The following is a 16,783-nucleotide window of genomic DNA, read 5'->3' on the forward strand; positions in this document are numbered from 1 at the left end:
GCTTCAGAGGGTATAAAAACATGCTGTTCAGTCAAAGTTGATGTAACAAGGCATGTGTGTGATGGGTTTTATAGTGTTTTACCCTGCAGTACCCTCTGTTTAATGATAGCTAAATGAAATGATGAAATGAATATACAAATGTATTGAACCATGCTAACTTTACCCGACTTCCTGCAGGTTTGGTGGGACTGGCTTCGGAGCCCGTGATTACCGTCAGCAGAACAAAACTGGCAAGCCATCTAGCCCAGGCTACGGAAACTTTGCTGGCGGCTCCGCTCCAACCACAGGGTACAATCAGTTCAACACTAACTACGGTAACTACGGTGGATCTTACGGAGGCTCCTATGGTGGGGCCCCAGCAGGGAGCAGCGGACCAGACTGGTGGGGAAACTAAGGGGGCACTATGGAACACTTTGAAAGACAACCACATTTTGTTTGTAACATGTACTTACTCTTTATTTACACAATTGGTAACAGGCGGCTAGAACCAGTGCTTGCTTATATCGGAGAATATTTGAACAAAAAGGAACAACTGAAAACGAAAAAATCCTTTCATAGTAACAACAAGTGCTTTTGCCCTCCCACGTTATTATGAACCTGTCCATGTGGGACGTCCACCTCAATAAACACTGCACAAAACATCTAGAAGTCAGTGTCCGCAACAAAACCCTTTGTTAGAGGAACTTAATATAAGATTATCGGCCACATGTCAAAGGGAGGCTTTAGATGACTTTAAGAGAAGGTGGTTTACAAGTATTATTGTGAAGACTTGTTCGCTTGTAAAACAAGGTCAGATTTTTAGAATTGCAGCTGTTTTAAGTACTTTTTTCAATTTTTGATTACAAAACTAACAACATGGTTGTTATTTGGAAGTATTTATTTTTATTCTTAATTCAAGAAAATGTTGTAATGATTACCAAATTACCATATACCAGTACAAACGATGCTTGCCAGTTTACGGTAATCATTGAAGGATCTTGTCTGCCAAATGGCGGAGAATGTTTTCCATAGAAACTAGATACATATATGTACTTATATCGTGTTTCTATAATCTGGAAAAAATGTGAACCATCCTCGGGGAGTCCTTGGTAGAGAAATATTGAGCAGGTCGGCTGCTTCACTTGACCATGTTTTGCCTAAAAGGCATTTTTAGTTTGTTAGTTGGATGTTCACCTATGAATAGAATCTATTTGTGGATGCACAAAGATTGTTTGAATGGTCTGTAGTTGTTAGCTGTTGCCTGCCAAGCATGCACTTCTACCATGATTTCTCAAAAGATATTGCAGCAGGTGAGGTAATGTCTTGCCTGCATAAGCTTGGATAAGAATGACATTGTTCAAGGCCACTTTCGTTGATCACGATCCAAATGTTTGGACCAGAGTTGTTCGTTTATGAAATAAGGTCGTACCTAGTAATCTGATGCGTTTTTTAGATGAGCCTTGCAAGGCCTGCATAAACTTTTGCAGGTCAGCCAAGATTTATGCTCGAAATTGTTACATTTAAAGACGGACAAACCGGTCGTTCTGCATACTAGGCAACAATAAGTTCACTGCTTAGAGTATCAATTCACGGACGAGTGACAATGTGGAAATGTAGTTGTTTAAGAAAAACAAATATATCTAAATATATTCCCAGTTTATTTTTGTACCTTCTCGCGTAACTTTACAATAAAATGGCATTGTTCACATCTTGGTTTATACAATGTGGTTCTGTGTGTGAACGGGTACAGCACAAAGATTACATGGTACTATTCTGTTAATAAGTGTGCATCACAGACTAGTAGACAAAACAATTCCAAGGACATTTATTGCCCACCATGAGAACAATTGTCCTTTGTAAATAGTCAGACCGAGTGGTTTGTCGCCGTGATATATGGATTAGAAAACTGGTTCTAGTGCTGTTGCCGCTCTGTAGAGCCAGGTATTTGTTTTACTTTTTCCTTGTACTTTTTTCTTTATTATTGTGTAGTATAAATATAGTATTATTGCAAAACAACTTTAATATAAATGCCGTCCTGTTTCAACTTGAAGTATATTGTTCAATACAAAACATGACTCGGTTTTGACAATTGATGGAAAGAGATTCATTTTGTCAGAAACTGAATTTGTGTCTTTTGATACATGTCTGTCCAATGATATAGAAATGTCAGTAAATTGGATTATAAAGCTTTCTTATTAAATGAAAATAGTTGCAAACGAGAGCATTATTTTCCTCATCTTGTGGAAACTTCTTTGGAAAGTTTGAACAGGACAAAAGAGGCTGTGAGTTTGAACTGTTTTCCAAGCAGTTCAGAAATGGCAAGTTTTCACTTGTGAGCGATGTTGACATTTTTTATGATCTCCAAGAGACGATGTGCATGCATGTATCTGACATATTTTCAGTGTCAAGAACATATTTTTGACAATTTGTAGAACTTTTTATTTTTAAATATATAATTTTACTCTCACATGTGCGTACTTGCGTGCACTGGAAAAGTGTTACACGGATAGTAATTATACACTGGACATGCGTGTAACAAGTATATTGATCAACAATTTGTTGGTTTTAGGCAATCAGGGTTTACGTCGATGTATATCAAGAATCTGTCTATGTACACTTAATGTTTCAATCCTGAGATGTCTTGACTGACAATCTCGCTTATTTTTCCATAATAATTCAAAACGTACATCATTCAGAACAATATCATGTCTCAATGGTTTACACATTAAGAGCATGCCAATTTGTTTTGCTAGTGTTTTCTCAAGTATGCCTTTTTACAGACATGGGAATAGAATGACTGTATATTCAAAAGTCATTTCTAGGTATATTTATTGCACAAAGAGCATAGCGAGATGAATCTGTATAATATTTATCATTATGCAAGTGAAACAATACAATTGAATAATGTACTTACATGTTCACGACTTTGAAAATATTCAAAGAACTCTTTCCGAGACGAGATGTAAGAGAGACAGCCTTGTATGGGACTGATGTGTTGGTATGGGTTTCCCAACTTATTTTTTTCTTCATATGGACTTTATTTTGTGAGAAGTGTAGAAGTTGCATTCTACTTTATATTGAGGAAATTGCCTGTTCACTAAAATGCATATTTTCTGTCAAAAGAAAATAGCCTTATCTATAATTTATCATGTGGAAAATATTACAACAAATGTAGAGATTATTGTAAACGATTCCTATAATATTTCTAAACTAGTAAGTATTGTGAGACATTCTAGAAGTTAACCTTCCTGGTGTGTTTAATTGATAAATCTGCTGAAACAAGTTTTATAAGGCTAATTTCTAAATGAATATTGATGCAGTGTCTCAATGGTTTGTGTTTGAGCATTTTATGATTTAATACCGTGATCTGTTTTTTACTACAAAGACAATGTTTGAGAAAAAAATGCATCATGTTTCAATCTTTCTGATGGACATTATATTGTATATCCTGTACAGGATTTGAGAAAAGTACACTTTATCGTAAGCATATCTGTGATTTGTCCATATGACAAAACATGGATGGAACAAATCCAGGCAGTGTTGACAGCTGTTTGATACTTCTAAAAAACTTATTATTTGCTTCATCAAACAAAATATGCCCTACTTGTCCTTTTGTGAATCGTCACTTACCATAATGTAATTCCAGACCTATTGGATGAGCATGTATGTTGGCCAATCAGTCTTTCATTCGGTTCATGTTTTTAAATGCATTTATTCTTGTATTTTTTACAATGACCGAGAGTATACAGGAAAAAATGCACCAATAATGTCAGAAATGTCAAGATCTGATGTCTACTTAGACATGACCCTTCTGGGATTCTCTGGATTGGAGAATTTGTTGCATTACATTTGATCGGAGCATGTCTATGTATGCATGTTTACATATGTATATATATATATATATGATATTCAAATGCAGCAATTTTGTTGACTTTTTTTCCGACATCCAATTTGTTGTCAGAAATTTCCTGAAAATGTGAAATTTCTGATTTTATTTGAAACACAAGTTCGTGAAATAGGAGGAATATCATTATTACTGAGTTTATAACGTCTCCCTGCCTCTTGTTGAACTTTCTGATGGGTCGAAATATTTTTTTGAAGATCAATTTCTGAATCTCAAACCTTTGAGGATGGTTAAACAACCTTTTTTACAGAGATTGCAATGACAGTTGTCATTTTACAGTTCAAATTATTTCCACGAAATTACCAAAAATATCAGAAATTGTATATGCATATTCAATGCATGTACAATTGAGTATTAATATACATGCAGTGTTGAAATGGAGGAGTTTTAATTCTCTTGGCACTGTATGGACGGTTGATGTCTCGGAGAATATTTGCCAAAATTCCTTTAAAAGGTGGCGATAGCTTCAATCAAAATTTTATCAAGTTCTCGAAGAGTGAATCATGGTTGGTTCCCACTATTTTTGAAGTTAGATTTGTTTGTTTTATAAGGTGAAGCTTTCACCAGTATTGTGACGCCACACTGGATTGACATTGCAATACTGTTATTTTGTATTTATACATTTTTGTATTTTTAATTGTTGGAGAGACAATGTAACATTCCAGATGTGTTCAATGACAAGGTTGGTTGGTTTTGTACTGTTTTAATCATCCAATGCATTTTTCATCTCGCGTGTACAACTCTATAGAGGCAGGTGAGCGGGCTAGGTAGCAGAGATATCTCGGGTGTTGAGCAGTAGTCATGGACCTCTTATTTCTTCTCAAGCATTAGTCCCAATCAATGTTAAAGTATTTGGTAACCTTTGGTGAAAATTGCTAATGGAGAAATCTCATTAACAATTCTTTTCTCTAAATGTCTAGAAAGATGAAAATTGATATTAACTCTTTCACCCCTGAAGTTACATAATGAACTATTCCAACCTTTAAATTGGAAGGGTTCAAATGTATCCTCAGGGGTGAGTGAGTTGAGAAATATTTCTCAAAACATTGTTTTCACTCTGTGTCATATTTTTGCCAGGTGTTTTGCTGTCATTGTTAAAGAAGTAAGTAAGACAATAATCTTGTACAAACTTTAAGGATTTTGTTTTTGGGTACTTATTGATTAAACCACTAATTATTAAGTAATTGAACATTTGAAAATGTTAGAGATTTACAACTGTTCAATCCAATTATTTGGACAAAGGATCTGTCGAGCACACTTTATGTTGTAACTTGTACAATTCCATAAGGGTATGAAAATACCTTTGTGCCAGACTCGACAACAACTGTTGCGTTCCATATCCCAACAAATCATTATCAGATGATCAGTATATAACCTTGAGAATTTTTTTGGACAAGACCTAGTCTCATTTTAAATATTACTAAAACTGTCTCATTGAGGACAGGTATTATGTTGAGTCTTGCACAAAGGACATTGAGTTGATAGCCATTGGCAGATAGCACAGTGTACAGTGGATCCTCGCCGACTCCGACTTGTGACCTCGCTTTCGAGGGTGCTCAGTAACCTTATATGTATACAGTCCTCCTTGTTAATCCAGCCACCACTGTCCAGCTATGTTTGGGACAGTATACTGTGTACAGTTGTCCCAACAATGCAGCCACTTTTGCTGGAAAGGTTGCTGGAGAGTCGAGAATCTACTGTAGTACCTAGAGCTGGAGAGTCAAGACACTACTGTAGTACATATTTTATTCCAATTTATTGTTCTGCTATGTATTTTTTCTCCGGAAAACCTAAGTGTCGGGTCACATATTCCACTGCACCATGTGTGGCCAGCTTGACCTCCCCCTTTGTAGTTGTATACTCCTACACCGTTCATAATAAATCACCTTCATCCTCTGCCTAGCAGTCTCCTCATCAACCAGTCGCTCAACATATTCACGAGACAGACATTTTTAACGATCTGGATATATATACCTTCGTTTTATTGTATTATTTCTTCTCTCCGTGACAAATAAAAACCAGTTGGTGCTTTGTTGAATTTGTATGCAACGACAGGTGATTCTCATTACACCGTGTAACCGCTCTTCCATGATTCTCCTATCTAAGAAGTGATATTTATTCTTACATTGTTACCGTCATGTATAGCTCCATGTCAATCATATCCCCAAGATAACTTAATAATGCATTTCTGTGATCGATCATTTTAAATTGCACATAGTATGTGTGCAATATTACAGATTTGAATATTTACAGCATAATCTTGAAATGTCTCAGTGTTAATGTTTGATATGGATATGCTGCCTTCTTTTGTATTTTTGTTCAGTTTTTTATTTGATTTTTTTTTTTCAAGGTTCTTTTTATATATTTTTTCAGTTCCTGACTTAGGCAAAATATCAAAAGTTTCTATACTTGTGAAATAATTGACAATGGTGCTGTTGTTTTGGTTCTTATTATTTTTGTTGTTGTTTTTTCTTGATAAATCTTTTTAAAAGTTTTATATCATGATCAACAGCTAATTTTGTTCATAAAAAATTGTAGAGGTAGGTATTTTAAATAGTAGAAACGTAACAATTGTTAGAATACTCGTAGCTAGGGACCACCTTGACATGATTGAAGGTAGCACATGATCAAAAAGTGGCCTAAATTTTGGACAAGAATTTGTACCTGGTAATAGTTGTATGGCAACCCTCCCCGATAGTAGACAGTTACATTTATTAGTGAGTTACCTCCCCTAATACAGAAGGTTACATGGCGATGAGTTATCTCCCCTTATATAGGTGGTTACATGGTAGTGAGGTATATTGAGGAGAACCATGGTGAGCAGAGGAAGAGTGCCTTATGGCAGAGGATGAACAAATACCATTGGGGGGCTATGCTGTGTTGATATTACCTATGTTTGAATTGTATATTTACCATTTATTCGACTAGTAAATGTGTCATACCTTCCTTTAATAGACAATCTTTTGGAGTTTGTTGAAAAATAATTTATTGGTGAGGGAAAACAGAAGATATTTCCCTCCACTAAAATGATTTTACTTAAATAGATCACAATTTCAAAAACTCTTGAGCCACTTGCAACTGCAGAATTTCATATTATGCAGGTGTTCCGTAACCTAGTAAAAATGAGTATAAAAATATAAACTCAGTATTAATTAGTACAGAAATAATTGCCTTGCCAATTTTTGTTTTAAAAGATTTTTAACCATTTCAATACTTTATGTGTATTTATCAAGCATTTCGAGAACTTGACATGACGTTATGGTTTTAAAGATGAATTCTAGTCAGTGGTAGGTTTATGTGAAGAGCCTTACTTATCTGAGACCAAACCGATGTTTGAAAGGGGCTTCACATTGTGTAATCCTTTAAACTTCCACTGCTAGGCATGTGCTAAGGATGGTAAAATGATAAAAATTACCTAGTCAGGCTAAAAAGCAGTTTCTTGTGAAAGGCTTTAGAAGTGGTGCAGTCGTTGTTATAATCTAAGGATGGTTATATAGTGTGTGGTATATAAGATAAGATCATGCTGTTGTTCATGTATGTGCTAAGTTGCAACAGCCAACTTCGTATTTTCAGTAACAATTTTTTCCAGTATGAGAACAATTTCCTCTGATTATTATTCAAGCCGTTTTTCACAGAAAATTAATGCACATACTGGGTATATAATTTGTTCAAAGATGTAAAATTCTATAGATTGAGAAAGAACATTTGGTGAATTTCATATGATAATTGTACCCTATCTGAATAAGAAAAAAAGCTTGTACCCTATATGAATAAGAAAAAAAGCTTGTACCCTATATGAATAAGAAAAAAAGCTAATGGAAAACAAAAGGCACTGTATAACATTCATTATTGTATATTTTCATATCTTAATTCAGTCTAGTCTGTTAACTTCGAACAAATGTTTGTTAACTTCTGTGTTTTAATGAAGGAGCTTGTTTGCTGTTATGACTGATTATTATATATTGATTTATATAAAACCAACTTGTTCCTAAAATTATTTACATACACAGATAAAATCTCATATCAGTTCAGTTTTAAAGGTTAATGACTGGAAAATATTTTTGCTTTTTTTTTATTTTGGTTTTTTTTTCATTTTATTGACCTTTTCAAGTAATAACTTAGGGAGTGTTATCTGAAGTATGCAAAAAAAAGTGTTTTTCATAGAAACATGTAATGGCATTGAAAAAACACTGATTTGTTCAAAGCTAGTGAGTCCTGCATGGGTCACAGATGTGATACCAGTTTTAACCTAATCCTTTCAGCACTGTAGACCATAATGGACTCCTCCAGATCAATGCATGGCAGAGTCTATTAAAGTTACATAGGGTGGAAAGGACTAAACAAGTGAAGCAGAAATTCTGATTGGAGCACAGTTGAAGCTGCTGTTGAACATTTCAGTGTTTTGAAGGGCCGTGATGTATCTAGGAACCACATATTTGTACAACTGTGAACCAATTCTTCTAACATTCATTTTCATGATACACATGTTACTTTTGTAGAGCTCTTGAATCAGTTCTGTCAGGTGTTGACTTGTAATATGATGGAAGTCTGCAGAATATGAAAAAAATCTTGAAAATATTTCTTTCCTGGTTTTTCAACATTTTATTAGCTAGACATTTTATTAGCTAGTGGTGAAAAGATCAGGGTATTTGGGCACATTCATGAAGATGGATGTCATTAGAAATAAGACTGAGGAACAGTTTTGGAGAAATGAAAGCATGTTTATTTAGTAAAACCCAGTGAGCGAATCAAAGTGTTGGGAGAGAGAGAGTAGTGAACTTTAATGGGGCGGCATTGATGTGTTTTTTTTTAAATTGATAGTTTGGATGTCTGGCTTATGTACTGGTATAGCATGCCACGGCAGTAACACGTTATGGCGTGCTAGCACCAGTGCAGATAAAATATGGAATAAAATGTATCAAAAAGTAAATTTGAAATGTGGTTGTTCAATTCTGAATAAAAGACATGTCAGTTTAATAGGTGTTGTTTTTAGTGTTTTATAAGACTTGGAATCTTGTTGAAAGGACTACTTTAACATGAAGTTAATTTGATGATATTCCTCTTCTAGGTGCTTCAGAAATCAATTGTCATCAAGGATATTCTGTCCATTGTTAAAAGAATAGTGTTTTTAGCTCGCCTTGTCTTATTTAAAGGACTAGACCGGTATATGCCTTAATTAATGTGGTGTCTGTCATTCATCCATCAACAATTTCTTCAAACGACTTATGAACTGCTGATTGGAATTAAACCAAATTTACTTATAAGTATCCCTAGGTGGTGGGGATTCAAACTGAGGGGTGGGGCCAAAAAAAAGGAAATTTGGTCACATTGTTTTGAATGACTAATCTAGACCTATGGGATGGATATCGACCATAAAAAGGTTAATTTGGCTATATTGCTGTGACTTCTCTTGAAATTGATATCAACCATATTAGTTGCAAAGAGTCAAAATCGCACAAAAAGGGGTCCCGCCCCTCGCCCAAAGTGGCTTATTGATTTGTACAAAAGGATTATTTGGCCTTCTCGGGACCCAAGAGATAAATGAATATCGGCCATATTTGTTTGAAACATCAACAGATTGTAGGGATTCAAAAGGACCAGTTAAAATTCAGTCACAGCATGACATAGGGACCAGTCGGTCTTGGAATCGTTTAATACATACGTTGTGTAGAAAGTAAAACTTTGATATTGCAAATTAAAGGGTTGAGGGACGGGGCCAAAACCTAAATTAATAACTTGGAAATGGTTTATACAATTGTTGAGACAGATACACATGCTACCAGAATTGGCCTTGGAGTGCACTCTTGGGTCTTAAACCCTCCGTCATAACATGGAAATGCATTTGAGATCACCACCCCATATAGCCCGAGTTTCCTCTGGCCCTAACACCAGATTTTGACATATAGTATCTATTGTGGGACCAGACACCTATAAGTCGAAATGTCGAGTGTTGGGGCCAGAGGAAACTCTGGCTACACCCCATAATATATGTAATTACTGGTTATAGTGTTAATCATCCTCGATATCCAGGGGTTACGCTCACTTATGCTCTCTGCACCCCTGCCCCTGGTATATGTCATTGCAAAATTGAAGGCACAAAGATAGCTGTTTGATTGGTTTCAACCAAAAAAACGACCAATCGCTAGGGTGATGCCTGTCCTTTGAAAATTACAAAGGAGTGACACCTGACTTCAAAGCCAGTCAATTTTTAGCTCGCCTTACCGTCCGGTGTCAACTTTTTACTTTAAACAACTTCTTCTGAATAACCAGAAGGCCCAGGATGATGATATTTGGCCAATAACATGCTAGGATGAAGCACTACCAAAGTTTGTGCAAATGAATGACCTCCGCCCATATTCAAGGTCAAATATGTTTAAACTTTTAAACAATTTCTTCTAAATAACGAAGAGGCCCAGGCTTATGATATTTGGCCAGTAGTATGCTTGGATAAAGGGCTACCAAGTTGGTTCAAATGAATGACCTTCACCCATATACAAGGTCACAGGGGTCAAATATGTTGAAATATTTAAACAACTTCTTCTGAATAACCAAAAGCTTCAGGCTGATGAAATTTGGCCAGTAGCATGCAGGGCTGCCAATTTTGTTCAAACGAATGACCTTTGCCCCTATTCAAGGTCAGGGGGATCAATTGTCTTAAAAAACTTTAAACATCTTCTTCTGTAAAACCGAAAGGTCCAGGGTGATGATATTTGGTCAGAAGGATGTTAGGATGAAGGGCTACAAAGTTTGTTCAAATGTATGACCTTTGCCCATATTCAAGGTCACATGGGCCAATTGTCTTAAAAACCTTTAAACGACTTATTCTGAATTACCAAAACGTCTAAGGTGATAATATTGGGTCAGTAGTATGCTGGGATGAAGGTCTACCAAAGGTAGGGTCAACGCATATGCTAATTTAACATTAGCATCGGCCCCCGCTTGTATTTTCAAGACAAGATAAATCCAAAAAGGTATTGGTATAGGAAGCTTAAATCAGGAACCGTTAGTTTCAGAATTCTTTTTAGGATAAATGGGACCTCATTGACTTACACCTGTGTTGGTGTTAATGGTGCGGTAATACAATTCCCGCTAGAGCGATTAAATGACAACATATTCCAACTGTTATTTTGATACCGAATATTACACTTTTTCAAGAAATATTGTTCTTTTTATTGAAGATTTAAGCAGAAAAGTTATGTGAAAATTCATTACTAATGTGAAATTTTCCATTTTCGACACGTTAATTTACATAGTTCTAAAACGAGTCCATTTTTCATACTTGCTTAAAAGTTGGCTACCAATGATATCTTTCAACATCAGGAATTTCAAGAAAATTGACAACCGGTAAATTTGTCATAGAAAACTTTTGATTAAACAAAAGAAAAACATAGCTTTCTTTCCACATTTCCTTTAATTTGTGTTTCTTCATGACCAAAAGTCCTTGGGTCTCGATATTTGGCAAGTAGGTTGTAATGTTCATGTGAATGAATTTAAATTGTGTAAACGTTCATGACCTTGACCTTCGTTCAAGGTCACAAAATTCAAATGTGCTGAAATTTTTTTTTGTATGGGGAGTCAAACAAGGATACCTTTGCTTGCTTTATTTGTTTAGAGTTAATGATATAAAATAATGTAATATTCCTCAACAAATAAAAAAATAACTAGAGCTGTAAGCCAAAGACTAACGAATACCCCCGCTCCTATATAAACCAGAACTGTAAGCAGTCCATAGCCCCCCCCNAATCTTGTTAGCCCAGATGAACCAGTTTTGCTGAAGTCGCCCTAGTAGTTAAGGAAGAGTTGTCAAGACAAAGATTTTTAACAACCGGCCATAACTCCTTAAAAATTGTCGAAATGAAAAAGTACTACCCTGATGCACAACGTAATTACCATATCTGTAAACATTCATTGAAATCAGCCCAGTAGTTGATGAGGCAGACAAAGGTTCTTCTTCTACAAAGGGCCATAACTACTTTTTAAAGGTTCGGAATGAAAACATACTATTTGGATGCACTATGACAGGGGGCAGTTACCATATCTGTAAACTTTCGTTGAAAATGGCTCCATAGTTTTGGATGAGTTGTCAGGACAAGTATTTTTCAACAAAGGGCCATTTCTCCGTAAAAAAAGGTCAGACTGAAAAAATAATACCTGAATGCACACCATTAGCTATTAGGTGGAAGTTATCATATCTGAAAACTTTCGCTGAAATTGACCCCTTAGTTTTGGAGGACATGTCCGGACAAGAACTTTTCAACAACTTTGCAAAAAAAAAAAGGATCAGAATGAAAACATAATACCTGGATGCATAACTTGAGGTGGTAGTTATCATATCTGGAAACTTTCGCTGAAATTGGTCCATTACTTTGCAAGGAGTTGTCCGGACAATCTTTTTCTACGGACGGACAGACGGACAGACAAGCTGATTCCAGTATACCCCTTACTTTGTTGCAGGGGGTATAATAAAGTGTATAATAGTTATACTATTAAGATTATTTTATTGTTTTTATATAATTGCATATCTTTGTCGAAAACACAATCTCAACCTTAAGTAGTTCTACAGAGGAAAGATTACTTTGGCAGAATACATATATTAATGAGTTATGATTGCTGCACATAACTTTAAAACATGTGTAATAAAATGAAGTGTTTTGCTATGATACAAAAACACAAAATGTATCGGTATTTACCATAATAAACATTGATAATCAAAACTTCAAGATTATGTGAAATTTGGCACTGATCATGTCTGGCATGCAAATAAAGTACTTAACCGGTTTTTATATTACATAATAATGAATCAGTAGACAGAATACATATATGGAAAGTTTTTAAAGAAGTTTAAAATATAGATTACCACTGTAACTATATATAGCCAAGTTGACAGTGTTGATTACATTTTAAATGTTGTTTTTTTTCTAATTAAAAGTATCACTACGCTTACTTCATGTATAACAATATGACATATTCAAAATAACAGTAATTTTATACACTGTACACTATCATAATTCATTTTCAAAATAACATTCGCCTGGACATGTATCTGTCATTTTGTTAGGATAACCCCGTCACTCAACCTGGTGTTATACAAGGAGGTCCACTACGTAATTATGAATAATCATTTATGCAGTTATTGATAATTTCTATGTATCTGCATATGGCAAAAAAAAATAAAAAATAAAAATGAAAGTGGGGGCCAAATGTTGACCCCACCTTTGTTCAAACAAATGACCTTTGCCCGTTTTCAAGGTCACATGGATCAAATATGTTAAAATCTTTCAACAACCTCTTCTGATTAACCAGAAGGCCCAGGTTGATGCTATTTGGCCAAATACATGCTGGGATGAAGCACTAGCAAGTTTGTTCAAATGAATTACCTTTGCCCATATTCAAGGTCACAGGGGTCAAATATTATGAAATATTTAAACAACTTCTGAATAACCAAAAGCTCCAGGGTGATGATATTTGGCCATAAGGATGTTGGCATGAAAGGCTACGAATTTTGTTCAAGTGAATGATCTTCGTCCATATTCAATGTCACATGGGTCAAATCAGGTTCTTCTGAATGATTAAAGTCAAGACACTTCCACTTTTAAAGTGTACACTGAACGTTTTGATGTATCAAGCTATGAAAATACTTCATATTATACGATAAAAGACTTAAGAAAGTGCGAACGTCGTAGTTGTATTTGAAAAACACACCTTTGGCTCAGCTGCGAATGCCTCGATATGGGTAGCTCACATCTGTGACTGTAGCTCAAGTGACCTATTTCTATCCGTCTTCGTCCGTCGTGCGTCGTTCGTTAACATTTTACATTTTCAACTTAAGCTGAAATACTGGCAAAGGGATTTCATTAATATTTCATGGGAAGGTTACTGACATCTCCCTGACCAAGTGTTGTTATTTTTCGGGTCGATCAGAAATCCAATATGGCCGCCATTTTGAAAAACTATTTCAAACTTAAAGTTAAGTTCTGCTAGGCCAATTGAACTGAAACTTAATAGGAATGACGACTCATGATCCTGACAAAGTGCTGTTATTTTTCGGGTCAATCAGAAATCCAAATTGGCCGCCACGACCGCCATTTTGAAAAACTATTTCAAACTTAAAGTTAAGTTCTGCTAGGCCAATTGAACTGAAACTTAATAGGAATGACGACTCATAATCCTGACAAAGTGCTGTTATTTTTCGGGTCAATCAGAAACCCAAATTGGCCGCCACGACCGCCATTTTGAAAAACTGTTTCAAACTTAAAGTCAAGTTCTGCTAGACCGATTGAACTGAAACGTTGTAGGAATGATCGACTTATGATCCTGACAAAGTGTTGTTATATTTCGGCTCGATCAGAAATCCAATATGGCCGACATGGCCGCCATTTTGAAAATCTATTTCAAACTTAAAGTCAAGTTCTACTGGGCCGATTGAACTGAAACTTAATAGGAATGACCGACTCATGGTCCTGACAAAGTGTTGTTATGTTTCGTGTCGATCAGAAATCCAATATGGCCGACATGGCCGCAATTTTGAAAAACTATTTCAAACTTAAAGTCAAGTTCTGCTAGGCCGATTGAACTGAAACTTTGTAGGAATGATCGACTCATGGTCCTGACAAAGTGTTGTTATATTTCGGCTCGATCAGAAATCCAATATGGCCGACATGGCCGCCATTTTGAAAATCTATTTCAAACTTAAAGTCTGGTTCTACCGGGCCGATTGAACTGAAACTTAATAGGAATGATCGACTCATGATCTTGACAAAGTGTTGTTATTTTTGGGTCGATCATAAATCCAATATGGCCGCCACGACCGCCTTTTTAAAAAAATAATTCAAACTTAAAGTCAAGTTCTGCTAGGCCGATCGAACTGAAACTTTGTAGGAATGATCGACTCATGGTCCTGACAAAGTGTTGTTATTTTTCGGGTCGATCAGAAATTCAATTTGGCTGCCATGGCCGCTATTTTGAAAATAACTATTTCAAAATTAAAAACAAGTTCTAATAGGCCGATTGAACTGAAACTCGGTCTAGGAATGATCAGCTCATGGTCCTGACAAACTTAAGTTAACGTTATACTAATCTTTTTTTACTCAAATTGGTACATATTTCAACAACAAAAATAAATACTGTAGGACTCAGGTGACCGTTAAGGCTCATGTGTCTCTTGTTTCAACCAGTATCGCAGCCTCGTCCATATTTCCTCCCATCCCCTGTTGTTATGGCGCCTGACAGCCTCAGTAGCTATATATTGGTTTGCCTTACAACCCATCTCAACCGGCAAGCTCTAGCCCTGTCGTTGCCAATCTTCCGCGAGTTGGTGCTCATTCTTTATTGCATGAGCCTTCTTCATTTTGTCCTTCTTTGGAACCGTCAGTTCTGCCGTGGACACTTGTTTTAAATTTTGGACCACAGCACAATACCTCGGTGGATAGGTGTAAAAAACATCTTTAGTAAGACCCATCGTCCGTGTAGTCTGTCCTCAGTTTCCTGCCGTTGCCAGTATCTTCGTGACCGACCTCTTCTTCCCAGCACAGTTAAGTTCATCCTCGATATCTAGGGTTACGCTCACGTTCGCTCTCTGCACACCTCGAATGTGGCATAGCCAAGTTGAAGGCTCAGTGTGCAGCACTTTGTTGATGAGACTAGAAGACTAGATGATCCTTTAATTGATGTACATCAAAAGAATATCGCGGTCACGTAACGTTAAAAATTGACAGGCTTTGAAGCCGGGCGTCTCTCCTTTGTAATCTTAAAAGGATATGTATCAGCCTAGCGATTGGTCAGGTTTTTTTTACCCGAGACCAATCAAACAGCTATATTCGTGCCTTCAATTTTGCTATGACATATTACAGGGGTGTAGAGAGCGAAAGTGAGCGTAACCCCTGGATATCGAGGATGAGTTAAGTTATGTTTGGACTGCCACCTCATGTATCGCCCTACGGTAGGGACAACCCTGCATGTTGGTTGATAATGTAGTACGCAGATTACGTACACGTGTCATATCTTTCATGACCCAGGTATACGTAAGATAAGTTATCCTCAGGAGGAAGCTAAATATGGACCCCTCCATCTTTCAGATTGACTCACACTATGAGTGTGTCCACTATGCTGCATCTTACCTATAAAGTCTGTGATTCCTCTGACCCTGACACCGACAAATAGATATCTACACCTGACATCTCTCTGTCAAAATGTCTAAGTTTGGTGTCGGGGCCATAGCCCTGAATATCCGGCTATTGCCAAGTATAGTCTCGTTCTACCATACTGACGTCTATTTGAGCCCTGTCCCTGCGTTCTCATTGGTTGACACTCCTCCATCTGGGTCTTGAAATTGTTCCTAGACCCAGTCGCCCTGATACCACAGTCCCCAATGATGTCTTAGTGCCTTAATTATGTCATATCATAAAGTTTTTGTTGTTACACAAGAGTTACAGTCCCTGATTACCGGGCACGCCCACTCCCAGTTCAGTGAAAATCCTTATATTTTTCTATTGTTTTTCGATATTTTTAACTGATGTCACCTAAGGATTCCCTATTACAAGAAGGAGTGTGTTCAAATACTAGTTTACTCACATTAAAAGCAATAATCAGTAACATCTTCATATTTAAAACTCCGTAATTCAAGCAATTTATGAAGCGTGCCAGGAGACCGTGCTATAGTAAATGGCCATTGTAGCAAATACACCAAACGGAATTCCCGGTGAATCCCAATCACTCATCCAACCAATCATCCATTACATCGGCAGTGATGTAATACAATAGTTTCTGAAGCAGCCAATCAAATATGGAGCTTTCATTCTAAAAATAAACCCCGTAATTCCCGGATAGAAGCCCAACATCCACCCGGTGTAAGGGCAAAAATAGCCCATTACGAAATGACGGCGTCAGCTCGGCCTACCAAAA

The 16,783-nt window shown here is 36.4% G+C and overlaps 1 protein-coding gene across 8 annotated transcripts in view; it reads left to right on the top strand.

Annotated features, from left to right (window-relative positions):
• The window catches only part of LOC110441992 (ATP-dependent RNA helicase DDX3X-like), a 31,628-nt gene extending 22,768 nt beyond the window's left edge, over nucleotides 1-8,860 (top strand). For all 8 annotated transcript variants that reach the window (XM_021485339.1, XM_021485335.1, XM_021485336.1 and 5 more), the window contains one exon: nucleotides 178-8,860. In XM_021485339.1, coding sequence (XP_021341014.1) covers nucleotides 178-394 — 217 coding nt within the window. In that variant the 3' untranslated portion in view covers nucleotides 395-8,860. The remainder of the gene's footprint in view (nucleotides 1-177) is intronic.
• The last annotated feature ends 7,923 nt before the right edge of the window (nucleotides 8,861-16,783 follow it).

Source organism: Mizuhopecten yessoensis, unplaced genomic scaffold (genome assembly GCF_002113885.1).
Source record: "Mizuhopecten yessoensis strain PY_sf001 unplaced genomic scaffold, ASM211388v2 scaffold716185, whole genome shotgun sequence".
NCBI classification, from domain to species: Eukaryota; Metazoa; Mollusca; class Bivalvia; order Pectinida; family Pectinidae; genus Mizuhopecten; species Mizuhopecten yessoensis.